The sequence below is a fragment of the Ciconia boyciana genome, chromosome 5 (assembly GCF_034638445.1).
Source record: "Ciconia boyciana chromosome 5, ASM3463844v1, whole genome shotgun sequence".
Classification (NCBI taxonomy): domain Eukaryota; kingdom Metazoa; phylum Chordata; class Aves; order Ciconiiformes; family Ciconiidae; genus Ciconia; species Ciconia boyciana.
This window is the reverse complement of record NC_132938.1, coordinates 69,159,962-69,187,766: the sequence shown is the minus strand read 5'-3', so window position 1 is coordinate 69,187,766 and position 27,805 is coordinate 69,159,962. Positions and strand designations below refer to the sequence as shown.

Sequence of the window (27,805 nt, the reverse complement as noted above, 5' to 3'; positions counted from 1 at the left end):
AGGTCACCCACACTAGTATTTCTCAACCTCTTTAAATCTAAAGCTCCTCTAAGCCTTTCTGAAAAAAAATTCAGAGGCCATTTTGAGCAGTGTCATCACAATTCATTTCTGGCCCACTCTAAATCAGGTCTAACTTTGAACATGTGTAAATTTTCTCCCCACTTTGCTTCTCTACAGCTTGCTGCTTGTTTTTGTTCAGCTGAAATTTCTTGCAACTGCTTCTGATGTCCTATGGTTCACTGAGATACACAGACCTAGTCCATCCTACTGCCTAGTATGTGATCAACCATATCTGACAGGTAGTTATCTAACCTGTTTTTAAAATTCTCCAGTGGCAGAGATGCCACAATCTCTCCAGCCAAACTATCATAGAGGTTTAACTACCTCAACTTTTGGAAAGCTTTTTCTAATGCCAACTTAAACCCTACAGCAATATAAACCTGTTATTTTTTGTCCTAATTACGATGAATCACCAACAGATTATTTCCTTCTCCCCATGACAAACTTTTTAAAGGCTTATTAATGACTCTCCTTAGCCTTCTCTATAGGCTTCACAACCTCACTCCCTTTTATCCAACCTCACTGGACACATTTTCTAAACCTCCAGTCATTTCTGCTGTTCTCCTTTGAAGTCTTTCCAACTGTCCGCACTCTTCATAAACTATAGCGCCAAAACCTTGGAGTTCAGCAAGACTGAGAAGAGCAGGACTGTTTCTGCCTTCTTTGAGGCTGTTTCTCTCTGTACACATCCCAGTACAATGACTGCCCTTTTAGCACCAGTGTGACATTGTTAACTGTTGTTCCTTTCCCACAGAACTGCTACCTAGCTAGTTGTTCCTGGTTTTGTACTTGTGCAACTGTTTGTTGAACAGTTGCACATTTTTTACAGATCTCTTTTGACTGTAATTCTTCTCTTTTGACTGTGAACTACTTTCAGTGTGCTATTTTCCAACCATCTGATATGCACTTCATCTAGACTAGAAAGGTACTGCATTGCACAATCAGAAATAATACTGAGAGACAAGATTATATACATGCTTATTAAGATTCAATTTTAAAATTCATAATAGTTAATAAACACCAATTTTGTACCATCTTTCACCCTAGGCACACCACAAACTTCTAGAAACTGTAACTCTTAGGCCTGAAGGGAGACAAGCGCTCCTCTGAGTCACACGCTTAGAAAAAGAGGAGGCTGAAACTGCACAGAAAGGAAAACCAACAGGCCCTGAGGTCTCCCATGAAACTGGAGGCATACAAACTGACATCAACCAAGAAGAAGAGGAGCAATAAACATTGGCAAGCAAAAATAAATGTTCATTTAAAGCATCAATATTCAATAAGAATAAATGCCAAATTCTAAAAGTCTATATATCTATCTACTGCTTCTGTCTTAGCCACAAGGCCTGTCAGAGAAGAAAATTAGATTGTTTTGACATAATTTGGTCTCGACAAATCTGTATTGGCTGTTACAGTTGGCATATACAATTTGAGATGTCAAAAGATTTATATCATTGAAAAGGTAGGACCAATAATTGAAGTTCTGATGGGCCTAACAAGAGAGTGTCGTAATAAAAAAAATCACTCAAAGGAACTTGGTTCAGCACAGCAAGCAGTCAAAAAAATGCAGCTAACACTTGGCCAACTTTCTAAAAGAGAATTACTTCTACTCTAAATTTATGCACACTGTATGAAGGAAAGCATGAGCTAAATGTATATAACACTCATATCATAACACAATATAAATCTCAGGAGAAAAGAAATTCCTTTCCTTTTAAAATTGCTCTTCTTGTGTAGTAAACTTGGTGACTGGCAGTACATTTTCATCCAAATATGCACACATACAAAATTACAGATACATCTCATTCCCCCAGTGACTTTATAACTTGTTGCTAGGTAACAGTGCATACAAGTCAGGTTTCAAGACCTTTAGTAAGTCACCATGAAATAACTGCATAGGCCTTTTGCATGAATAATGTACATTTGTATCTTTTTTCTGATGCCAATAGATCAGACTTTGAAAACATGACCGTCTGCCAAACTGTAAACAGCTGCCCATCAATTGCTACATGAAAAACAACACATCAGAATGTTGTATGTTTTCTCAGCTTTCAGGCTTTCCCCCCTCTCCTGCTTTCTGCTCTCATTCTTGCTACGTGCAGCCATCATGAGCACTACCACCTACAGGTCAGTACAGTTGATGTGTGGAGCCACTTAGTGCACAGCAACCCAAATTTAAGGTAGACATCAGAATGACAACATATATGGGACAGCTGTCAGACAACATAAAAAATGGATTACATATAGAGTCCAAATTTGAAACTCAATTAAAAAAAATGTACAAGCAAATCAAAACAGACTGATCCTCGCTCATTTTTTGTTGGTCATAATAATAAATTATATCAACAGATTTTTTTTTTTTTTTTAAGGGGAGGTTTCTGTGGCTTCTTCCAACCCACACGGCAAACCATTTGTGCCAGCCCATTTCACCTCCTGCTTGTCCTCAGCTCTCTTCCATTTTCCTGGTTGGTTCCATGAAGCCTCAGTCTTGATTTCTTGTTTTTACCCATTCTACTTGATTCCCCACAGAATTGCTATCCCAGAGGTATAAAGGTCTGGACAGATGAGGACAGCAAGCCTTTCCAAAATAAATGGCTGCAGTTTCACCAAGGCAATGGCATTAGGACAGACCTAATTCCTTAGTTTATGTGACAATAAAATTTGCTAAAATGCAGCTCACATGCCATTTAAAGGAAAAAGGTGACCAATTATTCTCTATTGAAAAGGATATCTTCTACCTCCAAAGTCTAAAACTTGCCATATGGACTGCCATCTCCTTGTAAAACAGAAGTTTCTTCAGTGACATTTTTCCTGACTTCTTTCTCTTTAAAAATTAAAGGTCAATTTTGAAAACATTTAGTATAGAACATCCCCCCAGCACATCCACAATTCTGAAGTGTTCAGTCAAATCAATAAACAAGCACATAAAATATAACAGATTCACCCTAAACACATCCTCCACTTCAGAGTCTCACATATGAATATCATTCTTACAGCAATAATCTGACAGTGAAAGAAAACACAATAAACACATGCTTTGCATTCGATATGGATTTCAATTAAAATAGTAAAAAAATTTAAAAGCTGTTCATGAATCTCTAGAGATTTTTTTAAGTGTTAATAATCAAGAAATGTGGTAACAGTAATAGTTCACACGTATTTACTAGTTAGACCTCAAATACTGCTCTGAAAGGAAGGAGACCAATACTTTATTGGTCCTATTCAACAGATGGGTAAAGGCAAAGAACTTAAGAACTGAATTTTCTAACATGCTGGGCGCTTGTGACCCTCAGTGATTTCAAACCAGAACTACAAGTATTTCAGCATGCCTGAAAAACACACCAAATGAGGTTTGCCAAGGTAATTGTCAATGAATATGAAAGCCTGGATAAAAAGTTCTCACTCCCAATCCCAGTCATTAAACAGCAAAATCCCTCTCTTCTCTCACCGTTTCCCCTCTTCCCTCCATCATGCACCTCTCCTTATCAAAAGAAACAAGAAATTATAAGTTAAGAAGTTGCAATGTTTTTCTCCCTGCAATTCCATGACTTGGCAAACCCAAGGCAAAGTGCTTCTTAGCCCATAAAGGAGCAGCTGATGCTACCGCTTGCTGCTCAATTACCTGACAGCTTCATAAGAAAATCTGATGCCATCTTGACAGAGATGTCTTGGCTGAATAGTGCTGATGCGGTATTGGCCACAAAGTCAGAGGAGTCTTTCAGCTTTGTGTTGTTGGAGGCTCTGTCAACAGTGCTAAGAGCAAAAGGTGCAGCTGAGATGCCATTGTCATCTTTGGGCTCTTCTTTCACTAGTAAAGGTGGAATACCTCCACTAGGCTGCCCAGCCACATCAGGTGTTTTAGATAGAGATGCAGATGCTGATCCTGTAAGGTCAGGTCCACCTCCTTCCCTCTGTGGTCCTGGGCAGGAGTCACTATTTAGCTGTGGTGATGCTTTCACCTCAGTTTCTGGTATTTCCTCCTTCACTTTGGATTCTGTCCTGAGGAAATGTTGATGGCAACGCATATGGAGTTTCAGGCTGAAGTGGCGGGAGGAGGTAAAAGGGCATAGCTGGCATTGAAAGGTCTCACCCCTGTCTTGGTGCTGATGAACCTGGTTCAAGAGGTGAAAGATAAAAGCATCTATTAAGCAAAACAGTTTACTAGCATTATAGAAATCCCAACTCTACACTGCTCACACCATTTAAAAAAAAAGGAAAGTTAACTAATGGGTGAACTCTTCATTCTGAGCACTTGCAAAGAGGTCAGGCACTAAGAACAGTAGGATTCTTTCACATATAAGTCAAAGAACGTAAACTTCAGACTTAACTAAAAAAAAAAAACAAAAACCAAACCAGGAACATCTGCTTCTGCAGCATAGAAATGATGGTCTGCTTTGGATCAAACAGTCCTTACAACTGGATCCTGATGACCTGTCAGTGCATAAAAAGACTTCCAAGCTATAACTACTAGCTTTCTTGATTAAAAAACAAACAAAAAAAACCCTATCAACTACATGTTCTGCTAAGCATGATCATTCTGTGCAAACTCTTAAATAGCAATTGTTCAGAGCAACCCAGCAAAACACCAACCAACATAGCAATGTCCATCATCGATTCATGTATCATTAGAGTAAAAACACAGCACCTGGCAATACCAAGACACTATTGAAACAGTTTGTTGCAAATTAATTCTACTAGAAAATAAACAGCTCTGTTACGATAAAATACAAACATGAGAGATGGTGTTTGCCATTTATTCTATTTTATCAGTCAATTAATGATCACGGTTAATCTTACTGTCCTCATATTTTGACTGCAGGCTCTTTCTCATAGAAGTCGCATGCTCCAGTATGACTACAATGCCTAGTATCCTCAGGCCCGATCCTGATTACCTTTTAAAGAGAACTCCATCCATCCATCTGTAATGGTTTACATATTATTTGAACAGACACACTCATTAATATAAACTATATGCATATAATTATACAATTTCTTGTTTAACACAGTACTCATGAAAGGGAAGGAATAACTGAGTCCAGCATAATAGTGGCAGGTATATTGAAAAGTTTTTTCCCTATAGCTTCAAAAATGAATTTTAAATCCTGACAGTAGCACTCTGGACTACTCCCTGCAGAAAGACTGGCAAATACATACATTTTTCCTTACTAATTGATGAACATGTGATCAGGACAAACTGGCACCAGACTGAGCTCCACACATTCGTTTTCACTTGTGACTCGAGTTGGTTGGAAACATTTCAGTGAGACAGATTTTTGTTGGAAAATGGCAATTTCTTGAATGCAAAATATTTCACCTGAAACATGGAGAGGTTTGATGAACTCTTGGCAAATGAGGCGTGATTCCCCTACCCTACTGAGTGGCACTCTACCCCCCGCTCCCTGGGCTTGGCTCAGAAGCAGCCAGCTGTGCCAGGGATCCAAGGCTCGCTGCTGTAGCCTGGGAGTCCAAAAGCCTCGAGAGCTCCAGCTCTAATCAAAGCTCAACTCTACACCAGGGAGCCTGGAAAACCTAGCTTTAGCTAAGGCTTTCAGCACTTTCCAGTTTCCTGCAGAGCTGAGATCTAGATTCTGAGAGTCCTGGTGCAGACGTTGCAGAGCTCTGGGGTAACAGTAGCATTTCCCAAACACAGCTCTGTCAAAATTCAGGTTGGAGTTTCCCATGGTTGTAGATTTGGCCTGATTCATTTTCTATATAGTAAGAGGAATTCAGTCACAAGCTCATATCCAGCATTCCCAGCCCTACATACACAGGACCTGAATTCAGGTCTGCTAAAATTTGAAGCTGGGAGACGTCCCTCTTTTTCAGTGAAGACACATTTCATTAGTGCTGTTTAACTTTTCATTCACTAGTTCTTCAAGGGCTCCAGAGATTAGGTAATAAACAAACAGATAGCAAGACAGAATTTCTCTTGGCCAGCCGCTTTACAGAATGACATTCTCAGTATCATATAAACATGACATTTACAGACAAATTAATTCTGGAATCTTAAAATTGCACCTGACAACAAAAAAAATTAGAAGCTAATGCTAACCTGAAACAGTTTTAAAGCAACAACCTTGCAGAAGAATAGCAGCACAATAAATTCTAAATATTTAAGAGGTTACAACAGAAATGCCAACCAGATTGCCTGTCTACACTACTGGAAACAGGATGGTCTGTGAAAACAGCAGTATGAAAGCACTCTTCTTCATGAAGAGCACGGAGATGTACTAATGGTAGCAAGCACTCTCACCATGGCAACTTTCTCTCTTACACCCACTAAGATTCTGCGTGCCAGGGTTTCTCTCCAGGATCCCCTTCAATCAACATTTCCCTGCCTACATATTTAACCACTTCTTCTAGAGGCCGCTTATCACAATCATCAATATGATGCCTTCTGAAGGCTGTCACTGCTGCAGTCGGGTGGCAAAGTGTGTGGGAGCCCACCTCCTCTTCCCAGGAGCATGGCATGCCACCCCTGCAATATCTTTTGAGAATGGATGTGAACAGGGGGGACTGATTCACCTGATTGGGATTTTTCTCCTGCCCAAAGACAATAGCAGCATCACCAATGGATTTCTCATAAAATAAAGTACGTTTATAACTTGCAGCCAAGGAATGACAGAATTAAAACCCAAATATTTAAGAGTTAGGAAAGGAAAAATTTTAGATCTACAAAAAACCCATATGAAACAACATCAAGCCCAATATTTAGCTCCCAATATCCTGGGTCCAGTCCCACCATAAGACATTATTTTTTTTAATTCTCAAAAATAAATAATAATATATATTTAAAAATTCGAACACTATTAGAAACAGAAGCTAGGAATTAAAGTCCCTTTAAAGAAAAAAACTACCTCTTATTTTCTCATTTGACAGCAGCTAAAAGAGCCAAGAATTGCCATTCTATGCTATTCAGAGGGAAAAGTCAAGGCAGCAACTACTTGCTGAAGAATAAGAAACAAGAAACCCTGTAGAGCTACACGGAAAGCCACAGGGGAGACCCAGGTAATGCAGTGTTACAATCCAAAAAGCTGCCTTCTCCCTCCATGAGACATGGAACGGCTCTTACACTGTGCTAATGCTACCCAAACCATCAGATGTCCCCTTCAGACTCAGCTAGACTGTTGCTGCAAGAACCACAGGCAGGAGGAGACAAGAGGGCAGCTGACAGGTTTTCTCCAAAGACCCACTCTGAGCCCAGCTGCTGCCAGATTTGGATTTCTCTGAATTACGCTGCAACAAACCACAGTGCACAACCTGCTCATAGAGAATGGTTCTTTCAAAATCCCATAAAACTATGGTTTGACTTATGTCAGAAACGTTTAAGGACTTCTACCTTCTGAGTTTATTTCATTTAACCATGGATATTCTCCTTGACTGTGCAAAGTACTTGTATCATCTTTATTTTAACCCTACAGTCTTCCCAGTCTCAAACAATATTTTGTGGTTCTACAGTTTTTTCAGTGTGTGCTTGATATAACGTACGCAGTAATTTTCAACAGAACTATACACTCCTTACAAACTTTAGGCCTAGTTTGAGGACTTGGGTACAAATTATCTATTATTGGTCAATTTTTTTGTTTGTTTGTTTCTTTCAGTTTGTCTTGCTCCCTCCTCATTCTTACATTACAAGAAAGAGAAGATAAATTGAACAGATTCTTTTTTTCTATCACATGCATTATTTTGATCACACCTCCTTTCTATACCTGGCAGTCCCATTCTTTTCAGCTTCTTTCTTCAAAGGGAGTTCTTGCCATCCCACTAATCATTTTCATTGCCAGCTTTTAAAATCCCTTCTATTTCTGATACATCTTTCTGATGCAGTGACCAGAAGTGAATATCGTAAGTCGCAGCACGCCATATGTTAATAATAGCATTGTAGTATTTTCAGTGTTATTTCTGTTTTATTCTACAGACATTCAAATATCTGATGTACTTTTTAACCACTGCTGCGCGTGCCAAGAAGAGGTTTTCATTGAACTGTCTACAACGATACTCAGATATTTTCCCTCAGTAGTTACAATTCATTATATCAGACAGCCAGGTGCATGATTAGACTCTTGTTTCCAAGGTGCAGTACCTTGTATTTGTCAACAATAACTTCATTTGCCCCCTTGTTTATCTGTCAGTCAGCCTCTTTTTATTTCCTTTCAAGGTTTGCCTTTTCTAATCTAGATTCATGCACATAAGGTTATATCGTCTACAATTCTCTTACCCACAGTCATAATTTTGTGCAGATCACATTTGCTAAAATATGCACAATTCCACTCTTAGTAATGGAACACCCCTCTGTTAGCCTTTTGTTATGCTTAAAATTGCTAATTCCTTCCTATCCTTTGTTTTACTGTCTCTTGGTGAATTTCTAATTTGCCATAGTACATCACATTGCTTAATTTATTTGGCAGCTTCTCAGTGAGAAGCTTTGCCAAAGGCTTTTTTAAAGACCAAATAAATTTCAACTGGTTCGTAAGTCCATGATTTTCCTGACATGCTCAAAACATCTTAGTAGAAGAACACATGATTTTCTTTTACAGAAACCACATGCCCCTATCATATCACATCATTCGTATAATTGTATTTTTTTGTTACATTTTTTGTTGACATACTAACATTTCTCATATCATATGCAGTTTCTTAAATCATCTTTTCATAACTTAAAAGCAACATCCCTGCTGATTTACCAGCCAATTTAAGTCATAGGAAGTACACACTGGCCCGTACACAGATGTACCACAGTTACAAATACATGTGATCCCACCTAACAGGGTTCCTTGAGGAGTAGGGGTGAAGGAAATAGTGACACAAGCACGTCCTGCAATTTTGTAGTACTGGTGAGGTAGATCTTTTCCCCCTCCTTAAAGCTGGGGTAATGCTTTGCACAGACTCTCCCTTCTAGCTATGAGGCACAAGAAGGGAAGGATTGGCATTCACCTTTCTTTTGTGGGACTTAAGAGGTTTTTTTCTTATTATTTTTTAAACACTCAGAATAAGAGGAAATGTTTTTTCTGAGAGCCTTCATCCCTAAGCAAAATCAGAACATAAGTGGGTTGGGGTACTGAATCCATTCACTGCTATATTTGCTTCTGGCTACTCAGTCTTTATTTACTTTCTATGACCTAATTATCACTTTTCTTTGCCTACTATAGGTTTTATTTTTCTCACCAACTTTCAAGTGGATTAACATTTCCGTGAGGGGTATCTCTTTAAGCAACTACTACAATCAACAGCTACTACAACCTGGCCATTTAGCCATACCTGCCTACCCACTGATTTTTTCTGGTTTTTGTTTGTTTGTTTGTTTTTAAATCTCTTCCAGTAAAATCCCTTCTTCTGAAGCTGCATTTAAGTACACTTGAGAGGTCTACATTTTGCATCCATCATGTGCCCTCTGCTTTTTCATTTCATGCTCTTTTTGACAAGTTCCCTCATTTTTAAAATATTGCACTTCCAAAAGTTTAGTGCTACGGTACTAGTTTTGATATGATCCTTCCCCTCAGGACACATGCATTATTTATATAGTATTTTCTTCTTGAAATTATTTCCTTGCTTTGCTTGAAAGCAAACAAACAAAAAAAAAGGCTCTCTGCAGGGCTGGACTGGACTAGGTGTTACAAATAATTTTTTTTTCTTTAAGATTTAAGGTATCAATGCATTTCCTGTCTTATCCTTGTCCCACGTGCAAAAAGTGACAAGATTAAAAGGCAGATATTTGAAGTCAGTTGCGGTACCTGTCTGAGACTCAGGGCAAAGATTTCCCTTGTTTGAAAAGCTGTGCAAGTTTGCATTACCTCCCCTCAGCTGAGGGGAGGTAATGGAATCACAGGCGCCTCCCAGGGCTCTTTAAGGTTAGCTTAAACCAAACTAAACAAAAAACCCTTCCATAAAACACAGTCAATCTCCTTCTCCCAATATGGTGAAGATGCTTTAAAATAACCTGTCCTATACTTCACCAAAATGGATTAGGAATGCTTATTCAGTTGTCTGACCCTAGCTGAGGAAGAAAGAGGGAAAAGCAAATCACTAAGGGGTAATGAGCACCTGGCTACACTCTTCAGGGCTTTTTCTTATTCCCACTATCATGTAATTAATAGCCTCTCCCTAATCAGAAGGCTGATTATAACCCTCTTCATATTACACAGGAATATTAATCTGAGATCTCACTACATGGTCCCTCTTCATAAGCAACAGAAGCAGGAAGATCCCATGGTTGAGCATCGCATGACCTGCCTGCCATTGCATCTACCTTTTCTGTTAAGCTTAACCTTCCCTTTCTTCATTTTCTGTCATACCATCATGCTTCAGCACGTGTTCACAATGCCAGCCTTCTTTTCCACTGCTAGAAGAGCTGGTTTACCCGCTTCTGCCTTAGGTCTCTATAGCAGCACAAGGAACATTTATAGATATTATTTTTGGCCATATGCTCCTCTTCCTCATTCCCCCTTCCAAGTGCTCCAGCTAATATCCTGTTGCTTTCTTGGAACATATCTGTATGATCTCACAGCCTATCCGTCCACCAATTGCTGAGGAAGATATGTGCATGATCCAAAGACACCAATTGGCCAAAGTCTGACTGATGCTTGTGGTATTGCTCTGAGGTAAATTTAATCCTGCTTCCCTACCAGGAAAACCAGAAAAGCCTGAATACATCTTGCTGAATTACACCACCCCTTTCTGCTGCTTTCTGCATAAGTAGTACATAAGATACTCTCTCTCTCAAGAAGAGAACAACATATTCCAACTGAATATATGTTTAGGTAAACAGAGAGGAGGACTCAAGTATAACCCTTGCTGCCTGCTTGGACAAGACACCTCTCTCAGTTACCCATTCATTTTGTCTAGCTTCATTTTCAGTATTCTCAGCACCCCTGAAAACCACACTATGATACCAGAATCAAGTCCTATGATGCTATCCCCAGATTCCTGGGAATAAGGGCCAAAACTCGTGGTTATGCATGTACTATAATTTGTCTCCAAAACAGACTAATAAAATTCTGTACTGTGTCTATTTTAGGATTTTTCTAAGGTGCCTATCACTGTGGAATCTAAATGCCATATAACAATTATAGATAACACTGTGTGCCTTAAAAGGCAGTCTACTCAGCCTCCCTTGTTCATTGTGTGTCTGTGTGAAAACTTTGCTTCTGCTTCCCTTCTTGCCTTTCTTTCACTTCCTTGCCTCCAGTTGTGAGTTGGTCCTGGCAAAGTGCCCTTACTAGAAGAATGCTTCGTCAACATGGTGGGTAGCACATGTAGATCTGAATATGGTCAGGGCTGGAATCAGTCCAGCTCTGTTAATATTTTCTCTAGCAGGGGACAAGACACCAAAAATGTTGGCAATGTTGTATTCTGGGCCAATCAGTTTGACATGTTATAATTACCATAAAATTACACAGTATTTATATTATATAGTTATTATTAGTTAACCTAAGGATACACACAATAAGGCAGGCCCATATGGAGACACACACAAACCACTCATGGAAATTAAATCTCTAAATGACCCGTTTCAGTGGAAAATGCCTACGAGAACCTAGAAAAAAGAGGAGGTGCTTCAGCTCAAGGCTAAGCTGCTTAGGAGGAAACAAAGACACCACTATTAGATTTTGAGGACTGCAGCTGGACAAAACATCTCAACCAGTTTTGCCTGTCATCCTTATCAATAGAACATAAAACCTGAAAACTGAAGAGTAGCATAAAGGAAAAAAGCTTGGCTTGTGATAGCATCCTAGAATAAAAATTGGCTTATAATGAATGACAAACAGCAGCCTAGTACCCTAATTTTGAGTAGCCTTTTTGGTTTTGAAAAATGTGTCTTCACCTGCAGCCACAGTTGACTCATGGGGAGGCAGGGAGGGATGGAGAGCTAGAGGCAGCTCTACCTTCATGGGTTCCCTGCCAGGAAAGAGATAAGGCCAGGTAGCTCCCAAAGGATCCTAGGACAACAAAGAGAACTGAAACATCTGACTGGCATAACCAGAATGCTGCATCCTAAGCAGCTCCCAGCTGTGCTGTACCATTTCTGATGTGTATTCATCCCATTTTGAACACTGTATATGTGTAAATTATTATAGTCTCGTATTTATTTACATACAGATTTAAAAGCAGCACTTTTTTTATAATGAGGAAAGAAACCTGATATTTTTTATTTTTAACCTTGTTAGCAATTTATACTTTCACCAAAGGGAATTCAAACTATGTCTGACACTGTTGGACACATGACTAACATGCCCCTACCTCATTCAGCTGCCTCAATTTTGATGTGATAGAAAATATTTTTACAAATGGCCTACTCAATTGAGAAAAGTGTATGAAACCCACTGAAATTAAGGTAAAACATTGTCTTTCAGATTCTTGTACTTGTGATTCTTTACACCTATCCATAAGACTATAACGAGGACAAAAGACCAGATACAGAGACAATTGCCTTCATCTTAAATAGGGAACAGTTTTACCAGCAAAGACCACTGGGTCCATCATGCATGACTGGACTGCATTGACTGAGGAGACTTCAAATCCTGTCTCCATAGTAAGGCTAAAGGAGGCTGTAATCTCTTACATCGTGTCAAGCAGCTCTGGGCCTGACTCTGACCTCAGTGATGTCTAACTGAGCATTACTTGGTAATAATTACTATATTACCAAATAATTAACGCTACATGTGACCTGTTTGTACAAGGGGTCTGTTTTAAGATGACATGGGCTTAGTTAATTTAGGGGCTTATGTTAGGTGGGGAGCAGAAAAGAGCACGAGGGCTTCAGATAGCCATCAACTTGATAGTGCACAGAGACAGTGAAAAAGTCCCTAATTTTCTCTAACATACTACCTGTCATGACCTATGGAAATGACCATGCCAAAAAGGAAGGGATAGGCCCCCAGCCTGCAAATAATAATGCCAAAAAGGCAAAAAAGCAGAGAACAAGAATTTCTGCAAGGAATAATAGGGATGTCCTTTACAAAGCAGGGGACAAAATGAGGTCTTTGCCAGGGAATAGCAAGCTTTTAGGTGATGCATGCTTCTGTGAAGGCTGTCAACAACTGAAAACAAAAAACCTTTCTTATGATGCTGTGTTCCCATTCTTTCTACTCATCTTCTACTCATGACAGCCATCTGAGCCCTCTAGTCAACACTGAACACCAAGTCCTAAAGGAAAGAGCCATAAACACCAAACCTACCTGTACCTGATAAGGATTAGCATGATACACCAGGGATGCCTGGGAATAGTGCATTGATCCACAGTAGAAGAGTTAAGGGATGAACCTTCAGACTTTAGGGGGATGATTTCAGACCTAGCAAGGACCTGAAATACAGCAAGATCTGCTGTGATGATCAGTGGAATCATCTGAATCATTTACACTGAAGTGAATAGTTACTTGGGTGTAAGCAAGGTTAGACTCCTGTCTAGTGATCTCAGATTCTGCAATCGCATATATAAAAGCTGAACAGGCATTTTTGTCCCCCTCCACACCAGCCTGGTACTCTGTTACACACATTTGTCTAAAACAGACAAAATACTGACTATAATAAAACATTTCACTGTTACTATAAAACTCAACTGCATTAACAAGGGAAACTTTTTGCACTTTAGCTTCTTCATCCACGGGCTAATGGGACAGGTACCATTTTTACTTCAGCAAGCATGTTCTACAGCTTGCAAGACCAGGCACTTTGTATGTTGCAACCATGTAGTACTTCAGCCAAGCAGACAGAGAGTTTCTTTACATTTTTATATTTTTCTGTATCAACACAGATGTTGCTTCCTTCAAAAGGTCATCTTCAGTTTGAGTCTAAAACTTAGGTGGAACTCTTTTGAGCCTAAAACTTAGGCAGCACACTTCAAACGTAATGGAAACATTTGAAAACAAAACATTACTGTCATTCATTTTGTTTTGGATCCTTCACTCCAGAAATGCCTGCAGTTAAAAACTACAGCAAGAAAAAAGTTAAAACTGCAGGCCTGTCTATAGAAAGTAATGGGGAGATCCCCTGCTAGTGCTGGCCAAGTTGGTATGCCCACTTAGTGTGATGCAATGGCATACAGAGATACTAGCTGACATCCTGAAAAGCAGCACTGCTGTGTTTGCATGGTGTCACATCTCAGCTAACATCCCAACTTCTGGTGGTTCCAGGTCCAGAACTAAATCCATCGCAGACAGCTTGTGCGGCACCAAGCTGACATAAGCCAAGGCAGTTTCCACATTGCATAAAATGGAAAGGCAAGCAAAGGGGAAAAAGTTATTTCTTTCTCTTTATATGGTCTCTTTATTTAAATAAAGGCATCATTGGTAGTACAGCTAGAGAAATTTTGTTCTTGCAAAAGCAAATGAAATAGGTTTGATTGATGATTCAAGTGTTTTGATTGTCTGTAAACACTTCCCTTACCTTCATGTGTGATTTGAGATTGTCCTTGCGTGCACAGCGAAATGGACAGAGTGGACACTGATGACTTTTCAAACCTGTATGAATCACCATGTGCCGTTTCCAGTAACTCTTCCTCTTGATAACCAGACCACAGATTGGACACTGGAAAGGCTTTCCTCCTTCTTCTTCTGAGGCTTAGCAGAAGGGGGAAGAAAAAGAGAGGATCCTTTACAGCCACTTGTCGAATACTTTCCCCTTGTAAACATACTCAAGATACCATTTTTCAATGCTAGAATTTCATCTGCAAAGAGACACATCAGTTAAACAACATGTACCAGAAATTTCAGCTCCTCCCCCCTACATATCCCTTTTCCCCTTAATCTAGTTATTCTCCCTCTAAGAAAGGTCACCATAATTTATAAAGGCTAATGTCCCAAACATCCTTTGGCTAATCAGTACGGAATGCTACTCTATCTCACCTGGTCCTAATGGTCCTTATAATTTAACTGAACTGAGATGGATGTCTCTCATAATCATCACTTTGCAGCTTCATTTCCTATCAAAGGCCGGTTGTAGTAAGGTATGGAAAATATGCTTAACTGTTAAAAAATGATCCATTTCCATATCTGATGGTCAGCCAGCAGGGGAGTGGGATATAAAGCATAGAACAATCCACAACTTAACTGAAAAGCATGCTGGTATTGCATATCAGATATATTTAACTACAGAAGTGAATGACTTCAGAACCCCTGCTATTGAACTTGTTTAGTTATGGTTCGAGCAGATGCTGCTGCAACTTCAGACATCAGGAGTCTTTGGGTGGTGGGTTTCCTTCTGCTCCTCTAGTTGCCAGAGCTTTAAATCTACTGCCTTCCTAAATGTTTGCACTCTGCTTTACTGCCCAATTCACCTAAGGTAAGAAAAGGATTTGGTGGCATTTATCAGGCAAATATGGTTAGTCTACTGAGTGTGGAACCATCTCAAAGTTGAAGAAAAGATAAATTCCTGCTGCTGACTTTACACAGCTAACCATCCATTCATCCTCTCACCACAATTTCCTCTGCTTATTATAAAGAAAGGCCTAGTATTACTGTGGAACTGGAAGCCTTTTTCCTCACTGTAAAAGCCAGACTATTTTCAAATATCCAGAGCTCAGCAATGTGCATCCTGCTATTTGGAATTTCTCTCTGAATATTTAATCTCATTATTATAAGTTATTTCCTACTGATAAGGATATAGGAAACATCAAATTCCCTTGATGAGGAACTAGGTGATAAAAACCTCCAGAAAGATTTGTCATATCCTAAAATATAATTCTTGCTATTAGCTAGGAAACAAAAACACTGTAATTCAACTAATTAGGTAGTCATTACAGAAGTACAAAAAAGGACTCATTGTCAAAGAACGCACTTCTGCAAGTTCAGAAATTCTCCTTGTGAAATATTCTATCACACTCGACATATTATCAAACTGTTCCCCTCTCTGCACCCCTAAAGAGTAAGCCAAAGCCAGTGCTATAATTGCTTGTGTTTCAGTTTTTAAATATCTTTACTTACTTCTTCACAAAAGGCAGGAGAAAGACAAACCAGAGAAAAAAATACATTGGTAGCATTTTTACTTAACATTTCTCTTCCTTCTATCGTATCTTTTCTCCAGCCTCTGGTTATCATCACAAAGGATCCAGAAAAGAAATGTGTAACAAGCTATTACCTGTTTTCCACCCCATTAAAAATAAATCTGTAAACAAGACGGATCAATAGGAATTTAGCACATTACAAAATATGCAAAGAACTGGACTGAATGCATGCCACGTCACCAGTAACAATGACAATTAATGGCACACAGGAATCATGTCAATGTTCTCCAAAGATGAACCATGTTAGCTCTTCACTATACTACATAAACCTCAGCATAAGAAAAAAAATCGTGGGGTTCAGCTTTCCTTCATTTAAATTGATGTCTATTTCATGTCACACGGTGTCAATTAGTTGGAAGGAGTGACTCCAGTGAGGAGAGAATCAGCCAGTGCTTCCCAAAGAAGCTTCAGGAACAAAATTGCAACCATCGCAGGCAAAAAGTTACACCAAACAAGTATTCAGTCAGTAAAAGAAGGGTCTGGCACCCACACTCTTTCAAAAATGACATCAGAACTTTAACAGAGATTCCAGGCCTCCTTTTAAACTTCATCCCAAACACACAAGCATTTTATAAAATTGGCAATATTAACAGATTAATAGAAAAGTTAATCTTCTATGTAACACTTTACTATAACCTATGAAGTAACGATTAGGTCCACCAAGCCTGACATGCATTTCAGAGGTGACTACGCTCTGAAAAACCATGGCTCCAGCTTCTTGCCTGTAATAATTCTGAGCAAATAGCTCAACATGGTGGACAAAAGAGCAGCAGGCATACTCTTGTTATTAATATATTCCTCTTTAAATAGCCTCCATCTTTGCTGTTCCTTACTTGTCGACGTCTAATTAATCTCACTGAGTATTGATCTCATAACCAAAGCTAGATGTTGCTGGTGGGTAAGTGAATCAGATTCATAGCAACAAAGCAAACTCACCAGTGCCTTAAATGTTCAAAGTACGAGAGGGGGAAAAAACCACCTCTCAAGCTATGCCTACTGTGAAAAAATGTCTCTCTGGGAATAAGACAAAAAAACCCCATGTCTCAAGGAGCAATCAGACACACACAAAAAGATAAAACATTATAAAATAAAATACTATTTTTTGCTTTTAGTGCCATAAGGTTGTAGTTGCAAAAGGAATCAGGAACATGTGACAATTATTTCATGGCAAATATACATGCTCAGCTGCCCTACTCAACTTTTACAGAAGTGAAGTCTTCAATCAAAGGTCACTAAACAGTGACCTCTTTTTGCAAGCTGTATTCCCTTGATTCCTTCAGCCATGGAGAAGTTGGCTGTCCATAATCAACATCCAGATATGCTAACCAACAGCTTGCTTTTTATTTTCAGTGGGTTAATTATTTAGAAAGAAAAAAACTTAATAGCATATCAGAAAATGGACTTAAAGAACTTTTGTTATGAACATCGCACTATAAACTTTGCTTGGATGCCAACTGGCATTGGCCCAGTGTGTATGAACTGAAAGGAAACACCCTTCCTCTTGGGATACTAGTCCCATATATTATAAAAAGTTAATAGTTGTTCCTTGGTTACCAAGGACCTGAGGCAGTCAGCCCCCATTGTTATCTTTTAGCAGCACAGTATGCTTGGGCCTTCGGCAAAGAGAATAGTTGCTAGGAATTTGCTTCATCAGAGCTACTTTATAAAAGTGCTGGTACTACCAGCACACTTGCGCCCTGGCACAGAGCACTCCCCTAGTATAAGCTGCACAGACAAGTCCCACAGTTTGTTGGTCAAACACAGAACCTGGATTTTACTACAACGATTTACTTTTCCCCAAAAACAACTTACCATGTGAAGAGCTTTTTCTCCAGCAGAAAATAAACTAATAACTTCAAATAAATTTTAACCTTACTCTTTTTCTATACATTGCTTCCTTTCTTATACGAAGGCCAGTCTTCATGGGGAAAGTTACATTAAATTAATGCCCACAGTCACACTGGTGTAGCCAGTGTGGGTACTCCTATTCCCACACGAAAGGACCTTATCTTGGATTAGCTTATGTTACTCCAAAAAGGATTTAATCTAAACTAATGAAAACCTTAGGCCAGACCCATGCCAAGAATAGTTTGCCACTTTAATTGCCTTGGCAAAACACACCAGCAAAGCATTTGCAGAACACATGTAACTCAGAGCAAAAAACTGGTACCGGCCGCACTTCATGGCATCCCTCCCCCTCCTCTTCCAAGGGAGGAAGGAGCACTGCTGTCCATCCAATAGCTTCTACCCTATGAGTTTTTACCAAGGACTGCACAGGGACAGATCAGACCTCATAACATCCCTAAACAAAAAGGCTAGGTCAGAAAGACAGCAGTGCAGTAATACAACATCCATGTCAGGCTTCATGTCTGTATATTAGCTTGCTCCACCTGGACAGTCAAGTTAGTATTCCAGATAAAACTCAGCCTGATAAAGCTCTAATATATGGAACTACTTTGTGCATCTTACGAAGCTAGCTGACGTGATTCCTTCCCCTCTGCAGCAGAACGCCACTCCAGGGGGAACACTGACGACACCTGCAGTTGTATGTTCTACCAGAAATATGAATCCATGATGTGAACTTTTTATAGAAAGAGATTAAAGAAACCTTATTTTTCCTTATTTTGAAGACGGATCATTTAAATTTCCCTGCATGGCTTGCCAGTTCTTGAAAGCTTTTGTTACCAAGACTGTTTCTTCGTGTTCCCTATAAGCCTGATCCCTTGACTGCCAACAGCTGGAACTGGCGGAGGAACTGGTGGAGAAGTGTAAAATGGTTCTTGTTGAGCAAATTAGAGAAATGCAGTTCGCTTTTTTTTTTTTTAAACAACAAAGGACTGTAAAACACCGAACTGCTGCAAAAAATTTTAATGAAAAGTGGCAACGTAATAATATACTCTGGTAAATTAGGACAGGGTAGTAAGCGATTATACTAAAGTTCATTTGTGACAGAGACAGCAGGAGGGACACTTCTCCCTTGTCCAGTATTTCAAAAGCACTAGTTTCGTACATGCTCACTGATACTGCGAGCTCCTTAACAGGGATTCTTTGATCTTCTCCATTAAATATTTTTTGTGGATGACTTCTGAACTTGGTAAGAGTGAGAAATACCATTGCATGGAACAACAACAACAACAAAGTACTGAACTGTACACTCATATCTTTCAAATATGGAAACATTTGTGACAGTACTGTCTTCAAGTGGCATTTTAAAAGGCATTTCTACTGTTTACCTAAAGTACCTATTTCTTGTTCTCATAATACATGGAATCAAACCAAATCCAGACCCACTGAAGAGATGTTATATAAGCCTATAGCAAAAAAAATACATTCTACTTAGTAGCTCAAACTGTATCCATACCTGTACTAGTGGGTTTGGATGCTCTTCCCTTAGGGACTGGCAGTAACAATAATTCCAAAGACTGTGGTGGAGTTGCTTTCTCTTGCTTCATCTCTGAAAGCTGCAGGGGATCCTCAGCAACCAGTGATTTCTTCTTCTCAGCCAACAGGGTGCCTGCAGCCCTTGCAGCAACCTCCTTGAGAAGGGCAGCCGAAGAGGTCATGGAAGCCAGAGAAAGGAAAGAACTAGCTGGAGGCGGGTGCTCCTGCCCAGGAGTCATGCTTCTTTCACTCACTTTCTTAGATAAAGCTGCTAATGTGGAGCTGGCTGACTGAGAACTAAAAGGTGAGGAAAAGGATTCAAATCTTATAGTGTCTTCAGTCCTTGAAAGAGATTTGTCCTGCAGAACAGCATTGGCTGCAGCTTTCAGTTTCAGGATAGCTGAATCAGGGGACAAACCGCAGGTGGTGGTTGAGTTTGGCAACCACTTACCTTGGTTCCATATAAAGTGACTACTTGCATTGTATTGGTCACTTTGTTCCTGTTTCTCAGCAAGCTTTCTGGCAAGAACACTTAGCTGCTGGGCATGATGAGCAGGCGGAGAGAAGGAGAGATTTGAGCCAAGATTTACAGGGGACTCGTCTCTGCCATTGACTGTAACAGCAGCATCCAGCTTGAGGGAGCCAGCCTCCAGTAGTCTCCTCAGGTTACTACTCAGTGGCTTATTTGGACCAGGAGGTTCTTCTTCACACAGAGATGACACATCAGGAGAAAGGTGCTCTTTGCTCTGTAATGCGTCTCTTAGTGCCTCATTTTCAATGGATCCCAGCTCTGCTGTGTTGCTGCTAGGAGTTGCACTTCCCAAAGAAGTATCTGGGGAAGTGGACTGCTCTTGGATTCTGTCCTCAAGAGACAACTTAAAGTTCTCCTGGACTTCTCCATATGATGCTTCTGAAGGAGTTTCTGAAGAATTTCCAAACCAGCGTTCTTCTTCACTGAGTTCACCTTCCACTTCTTCCTGTCTGGTACCATCTGTGTGGAAACAAGAACAGTATTATTCCCAAATCTGTGTAAAATAACTTCTTAGTATGAAGTATGCCTGGCCTCTGCATGATGCTCCTGAATAGTCACCTAACATCCCCCCAAAGTGCATGGACTCGGCATCAGCCTGGATTGTGTGACCAGAAAAAATGTTTTGAAAACGACTAAGTCTTTCTTTGAAGACAAAATCATGACAAGCCTGTCATCTTTCAGTCAGCATAACTAAAACAGCTAAGACTGCAACAATACAAATACATATAATATATACTGATATGTTGCAAATATTTCATTATCGGTATAGTCCATACATCCTGCAAAATATTATGAGCTCTGTGGTATAAAAGCAGGGATTTAACAGGCCCAGAAATTACTGGATACTTGTGTCTTTGTACAGCTAGCACAGGTGTGCCTTCAAAAGCAGATCAGGTGTGTAGCTACTCAAAGTAGTTTCTTCCAGTGACTTTAAATCTCAGCCCAATCCTGCAGTGACCCCTATCTAAAATAAAATAAAATTTGTACCAATAATATATAATTCATTCCTGAATAGCTGAAATTATTAATGCACAAATGCAGGCTAAAGCTCTCATCTCTCCAACTATTTGGGAAAGGAATATCATAGATACAAAACTAATCTTTGGGGGGTTTTTTTCCTCATATAGACACTACTTGCTTGTCATTTGCTTGTCTCTCTTCATTAATGTTAAAGTTTTAAAGACCATCCTAAACTGAAATTAGTTTAGCTGAAAAGAAAAAAAAAAAATGAAAAGAAAAGAAAAAAGTGTTGGTCTCAATGCAGTTAGTTACATTTTCTCCTCTCCGGTAACCGCAACACATCTAGGCTCTCCTGAGACCTAACCGACAGTGTTTAAAGCACTGTGACCCTGGATTGCTCTTCTTCCTGATAGGTATTCAAAGTCATGCGGACATGACCAAGATTTTTTTTGCAGATCTTGCTGGCCAATCAGAATGTAGTTAAGAACAGCAGCAATGCTAGAATTAAATTCATGTTATCTTCTCTTGCCAGATACCTCTCACATTTCTTGCTTTTAGACTCAATGTCCCAAGCTACAAAAGAATCTTTGTAATCATACTACAGCAAAACAAAAGGATTTAATATAACCCTCCACTGACATTCTGGAAATAAGCCTGCATTATATGTACTGTATCTATGATCATGTATTACTCCCAGATTCCCTATTTAATTCCCGCAAATTACAAAACTTGGAGAGAAGTTGATGAATCAAAACTTAGATTTATATTATTGCTTTGATCCAACGAATTTAAGGGGAAAAAAACCAGTCAAATGTATCATGAGTGTAGAGGTAACACACACTCTGAAAGCAAAGATTTTTTTTACGTTATAGAGAATATGGGTATAGTCTCTCACAGTAAGTTCCTTTCACTCAAAACCCTTTGGAAAAAAACTCACCAATGTTTTAAGAGCCCACAATAAAACCACTCAGTTACCTTAGATTAGTAATTCAAGCAGAAGAGGGCTAGCATCTTTCCTATTTGAAACAAACAAAAGCCAAGCAAAACCCAAAGCACTAAAATTTATTTTATATTATCCAAGTTAACATCACAGACACAGCAAGATTAACAATAACATGTGCATAAAGGCCAATACCACGCACATTCAAATAAAGAAGATAGATGCTAATCAGTTGAGCAAGCACTTATGCAGGTTAAAGGAGAACTGAGCGTATTCCCTTTTCACCCCGTGAACATTAAAAAGTAACTTGAGGCATATCTGTACAGTTGGGTGCACTCAGAGGAGAGATCTGTCCACTCACCCCAGATGCAAGCAAGTTCTGGACTGGAAGCCAAAAAAGTACTTTACTGGCACTTTGCCTGAACCAATACACCAAGAGCAGGGCACATCCTCTGGGACACAGCCTAGAGTTGACACCACTACACAGCTTCTGAGCCAGAGCTAGCCTGCATCCTACCACTTACATCCATGTGTCTGCTTACATCTGTCTGTGTTAAAACAACCCCTCTTCTCCCCTGCAAACCCTACTCTCTCTGTGTCTCGGCTCCCCATCCATAAATAGGGAGAGAGAATTGCATTTCTTTCACTCTGAAAGTAATCCAAAAATTACAGTTTGAGAGATATTTAAGTGTAAATGGTTACAAGAGGAAGTGGGTTTCTGTTTTAGAGAAATCTCCAGCTTACTAAACCCCAAAATTTCTTTGTTCCTTGCTGTGTACCTCAATTTTTTAATGTTGATATGTTTCCTAGTTGCAACCAGCCTTTAAAATACCAATTAAATAGCACTATTTTACAAACCTCTCAATTTTGTTCATCCTACTTGCACTGGAAATGAATTATTCCTTCTCACCTGCACCGGTTTTTGCTCTAACCATAAAAATAATATGCTACATGTATTTTTACTCTCTATCCCTTGTCTCTAAAGCTGACATCTCAGGGAACACTCACAGTGGCTGAGGAACAGGACACTGGTATTTGAAGTTGATGGTAAGAATGGGGGGAAGGAACTACATCTGCTATGACATAGCTGCAATACAGCTTTCTTCGACAGTAACACAACTACACTATGCCTGGAACCAAAAAAATAAGGTAGCAATAGCAGGAGAGATAGGAATAGGACATGGATTGCCTTGCTTTTTCCAGGCATGCACATTCTCCATTGGTCTTGCCTATATGAAAAGCAGCCACCAACATGTTATTGACAGGGAGCAGCAGGAGTGCAGTAGTCTTCATTTAAAGGCTTGCTACCAAGTCCAGAATTTCCCTCCTCTTTGGGTAATGTAGTGAGAGCTCCCCCTCCTGTTGCTAATCTACCTGTAACCACTCAAGCACTCTCAAATCTCCAAGGGGTCTCCATAACAAAGGGCAAATTTCCTTTGCAGCATCTCTATCCCAAAAGCCAGCTGGATTTTTTTTTTTCCACCAGTGCAGTTTCTTTCTGTACCCAGAAACCAGACCTCTAACTGCTGACACAGTTCTAATTTTCCTCTTCTCAGTAATTCCCTCAGTTGCTGCAGTATCAAGTCCACTGTATTTTAAGGCTGTAAGGTTAATGCTAAAAAAGCCAGCATCACTGTCTTATCATGAGCTCAGTCAAGCCTCCTTTTAAACAGTAGTGAATTGGTTTAGAAGCATAACAGTTAAGCCTGGCAACTTAATTTCTAAGCAAAGTTGCCATTCAAGGCCTTCAGGGCAGGATTTTAATTCACATTGACTTGTGAGCCTGTGAGTTTGAACAAGCTTGAGAACTCCAGGAGAAATCAGCCCAATCCACCAACTTTCCTATGATTTCAAATTAAATCAAACCCTCCCTCAGAACTCAGAGGGTTCATGGGACACCCAGACCAGGTTTGTCTGAAACAAGAGCCAACCTCCACATGTCTGTCAAGAAACTTCAGCTGTATTTCACATCTGTGGCAGAAGATCTGCATGACATGTTTTTCCCTTCTCTCACAACATCGCTAAGAAGCTCCAGTGAGAAGTCCTTGAAAGCTAGAAATAGAAATGTAATACCGCATTTAAATTTCTTCTCTCCACCATAAACATAGCATAGTTTGTTATTACAGAAGTACTTATGAACATTAAGCTACTGGCATTTCATTTCTATTGCAGCCTGAAATGCTAAACAATGGGTAAGAAACAACATGGAAGTTGCAAAGCAGGAAAAAGTAACTTCAGATTTAAGAGGCAAATTCTCACTGACTTCATTTGGAACAAGACCTGGCTGGGAATCTCACCAACTTTTACCAAGTAACCACTCATCAGATTGCCCCTTCTCAATGTGATTCGAGTCAAGACTTGCCAATGCTTCTCCTTCCTGATTTCCATGGCAGTTCTGGAAGGAGAACTGCTTCCCAAACCATTTGCCACTGGCAGAGGCTAGTGGAAGTTACAGGTCCTGCATGCTTCAGGACTACCCCATCACACAGCAGCCAGAAGCCTCACACAAGTACTTCCCACTCCTGTCAGCGATGACAAAAGGCACCAAAGTTGTTGGGCGACTGCTGCCACTGACGTAGCCCAATATCAAACAATCTCTGGCAAAGCCACAAATGCGTGCAGAAGCACTGTTTGAAGAAGTGCCAGTTTCCCTCGCTCACCCACTCGTCTGCTTGTTTTCAAACACGGAGAAGTTCTGTTTCCTCTTCAAGAGATCAGTTTGACAGACAAATCTTATTGATCCCAAAGTACATTATTTCACTTTGTGAGCATCTGCCCTTTTACTTAGAGTGGTGATTAGAATTTGACCCTGCTATCAATAGAAATGTAAATATTAACTTGCCCAAACTATTTATATCTGAAAACTGAAGACAAACACGTTTGTTGATTTATATACTGAGCCACCCAGTTCAAATGCTGGAAACTTTAACGGTACCCAATGTAATGTACACATGCCATTCCTGAAAGTGGCAAGTGTGAGATGATCCAGAGTTCCACTTTGTAGGACTTGGAGTGGAGAAATACAAATGTAGCAGGCTAGATCTAGAAACAGCCTGTGCAGCACACAGAAAAGAGAAGAGTATCCAAGTTGTGGCATAGAGCGACAGACACAGGCAGTGAAAACATGATTGAAAGAACACCATTTGAACCACCAGAGATTATCTGAGAAGAGGCTACAGCTAAGGAGCTCACCCCGAAGAGACTGAATTTTCAGGCTAAGAGGGACAAAATTTCACTTTAATCATTCAGTGCAATGAGTAAATTAAAGAACTTCAATATAGAATTAACATTGCAAATCCATATGCTACAGTGATATGAAACATATGGAAATTGTAATTATGGGATTACAGAATGAAAATTAAAACAAATATGAAAGAAGTCAAATAATTTCAAAGAAATGCGCACAGGAAAATTGCTGATGAGATAAATTAGGTAAGATTGCCCTAACTTCAGCAGTTACATTTCAAGATAAATCTGGGAATCTACAGGACCAGGATTTAAAAGGACAGGAGAGCCAAACCTCATTTTTATTACCTTGATATCAAATATCTTGATCTATATAAGGATTTCAGAGATGATCATTCAAGTTGTGTCAATCTAAATAAAGTTACAGTTGCATTTTTTGGCTATTTGGCACCCAGGTCATCTTCCTAATTTGTTGCCCCAACAGCTTATCTTATTCCATCTCTAACACCTATCATAAACCATTCTTTGTATATCTTATACTATACACTATACCTAGGCCTACTGAAAGAGCTAGGATTAAGCAATAGGTTTAAACTAGGGAACTGAGGAGCTCTGCAAAGATACCTACAGAATTTAAAAGGATGCATTAAACTTAAATGAAGCAGTAAGCCATCCATAAGGAGTTCTGAGGAAACACAGACTGACTCAGATGAGCAATCAGTTTAAGGCCAAGTAAATAGGCAGATGCATCAAAAATAAGGCAGAGACAACACCTGAGCAACCTAGAACTTAGCCTCGTGGGACTTTTATCAAGAATAGCAAGAAAAGGAGGGTGAATGAAGAGAAGCAGCAGCTGACAACCGAGAAGGCATGGACAACTGTAAAGGCATTTAACTAGTCATGGACAAGGAAGAGGTGAGACAGATAGTAAACTGGTGTGCTCATATTTGGCCTCCAGGATGGCTTCCCATGACCTACTCCCTTCTGTCCACTTTTTCGGAACCCTCAAACGAGGATTAGGGATCAGGCCACAGGCCAAAATTCACTCTTCTGGCAGTCCATTTCAGAATACCCTCTTTTTACAGGTGCTGTAACCCAGGTTCTATCATGACTGTTACCATCAGCATCATATCCAAATAAGAGGAGTTTCCCATCACATGATGGCTGCATGTTCAAGAAGAGAACACAGGCCCACAATGTCTCCACCTTAGCTCTGCAACAGTCAGCCAACCTACGCCCTTTAGAACTGGAATACAGAAGGATGCTCACTTCCTTCAGCCAAACCCAGCCAAATCCGTACCACTGGCACGGAAGCCTTGAAATTTGCCAGAGACTGGTTGCTAGCCCCCCTGGGCAGAACAGTTTTAGTGGAACAAGGAAAGCAGAAGCTATACTGGAGAAGCTCCAGGATGAAATTAGAGGACAGGAACTTGAAGTCCTAACTGCAAACGGCACATTCAGTGAGAACAATCAGCCACAAAAGTGTCACATCAGAATTTAGTGCAGACCAGGTAATACAGAGGAGAAAAGAATGAAGGAGCTAAGGACTGAATACAGTAGATACCTTTAGGTAACTATGTACACTATGTGAGTGCATCATTTTAGCAACGGTAAAAAATAATTACAAGAGATCACTTGCTAATATCATATCACTTTCTAATTCACTTTGTCTCTGGGTGTCAGCTTTACATAAAGCCTTGCTAATTTCACAACCAGGTACTATAGAAAGCAGCATGCACAGGCCTAAAAATGGCAGTCATATCTGGGAAGTCTATTCTGTGGTATCCTACATAAATTGCTCAGCCTAGCTGCCTACAAACTACCCTTTTTGTATTCAGGCTGTTTTTTAAGCATTTCAAATAAAAAAGAGTGAATGTCACTTCTTTGGGCTGAACAACCTTTGTGGGTTCCCACACCCACCAGACCACGTGGCTGTGTGTGCTGTAGGCCTACCTCAGAGAAGCTGGGCACACAGTGCACTGACACTCCACAGGCTCCACCTCTAAAAAGCACTTACAGCCACATCTGATTAGACTATATATCCAGAGCAGCAGCTATGTCGAATTTCCCATAGGGATGCTTGCAAGAAAATCATTATTTTAATAAAGACACAAAGGCCTGCCTTAACTCCTTTTATTATATCAACAGCAGCAAATAAAACTTAAAAGTCACAGTTACATAAACAGTCATGTGCTAGAGTGCCCTCAGTCCCCTGCTTTCCCTTCATGATTTCTGTGACCTATAATAGGTAAGCAGCACAGGAAGTCACTGTCCTCTTTGAATGGAATTTCTGGCTCGCTCACTTATCACCGGGATGATTATTCAACTCTTGACCTCATCACAAAATGGTTTAGCAGTGTTGCCGGTGCTTGAACCAAATTTCTCTACCGCAGGCTGACCTAGAGAGAGCAGCACAGCTGCAAGAAGGAACTGCCAAAAAGCCATAGCTCTTCTGTTCTGTCCTTCTCCACTGTGTTTAAGATGTGTGAAAATACTCACACAATTAGACAGGAAAAGAAGCCTAGGTAGGACTCTGTATTTCATCTCCACATCTTCTAAAATAATGATTTTCCTAACTGGAGGGAAGGAGGAGAGGGGAAAAGAAAGGCATAGCTTTTAAAGACGAGGCATATATCCTCTACTTTTATCCCTAACTTAAAGTGACTTCAAAAAAAATCCACTTACAAGAAAACCCCAGAATATTCACCTAGCAATTTCTCTAGTACTGCTTTTTTAAAAGAGGGCTCCA

General features: G+C 39.9%; 1 protein-coding gene across 2 annotated transcripts in view; it reads right to left on the bottom strand.

Annotated features, from left to right (window-relative positions):
• Nucleotides 1–27,805, bottom strand: part of ZNF827 (zinc finger protein 827) — a 110,428-nt gene that overhangs the window by 64,494 nt on the left and 18,129 nt on the right. For both annotated transcript variants that reach the window (XR_012042703.1, XM_072862766.1), the window contains exons 2-4: nucleotides 19,419–20,429; nucleotides 14,443–14,615; nucleotides 3,683–4,172 (exon numbers count right to left, since the gene is read on the bottom strand). Coding sequence is in view for 1 of the 2 variants with exons in the window: in XM_072862766.1 (XP_072718867.1) it covers nucleotides 3,683–4,172; nucleotides 14,443–14,615; nucleotides 19,419–20,429 (1,674 nt within the window). In the remaining variant the exon portion in view is untranslated. The remainder of the gene's footprint in view (nucleotides 1–3,682; nucleotides 4,173–14,442; nucleotides 14,616–19,418; nucleotides 20,430–27,805) is intronic.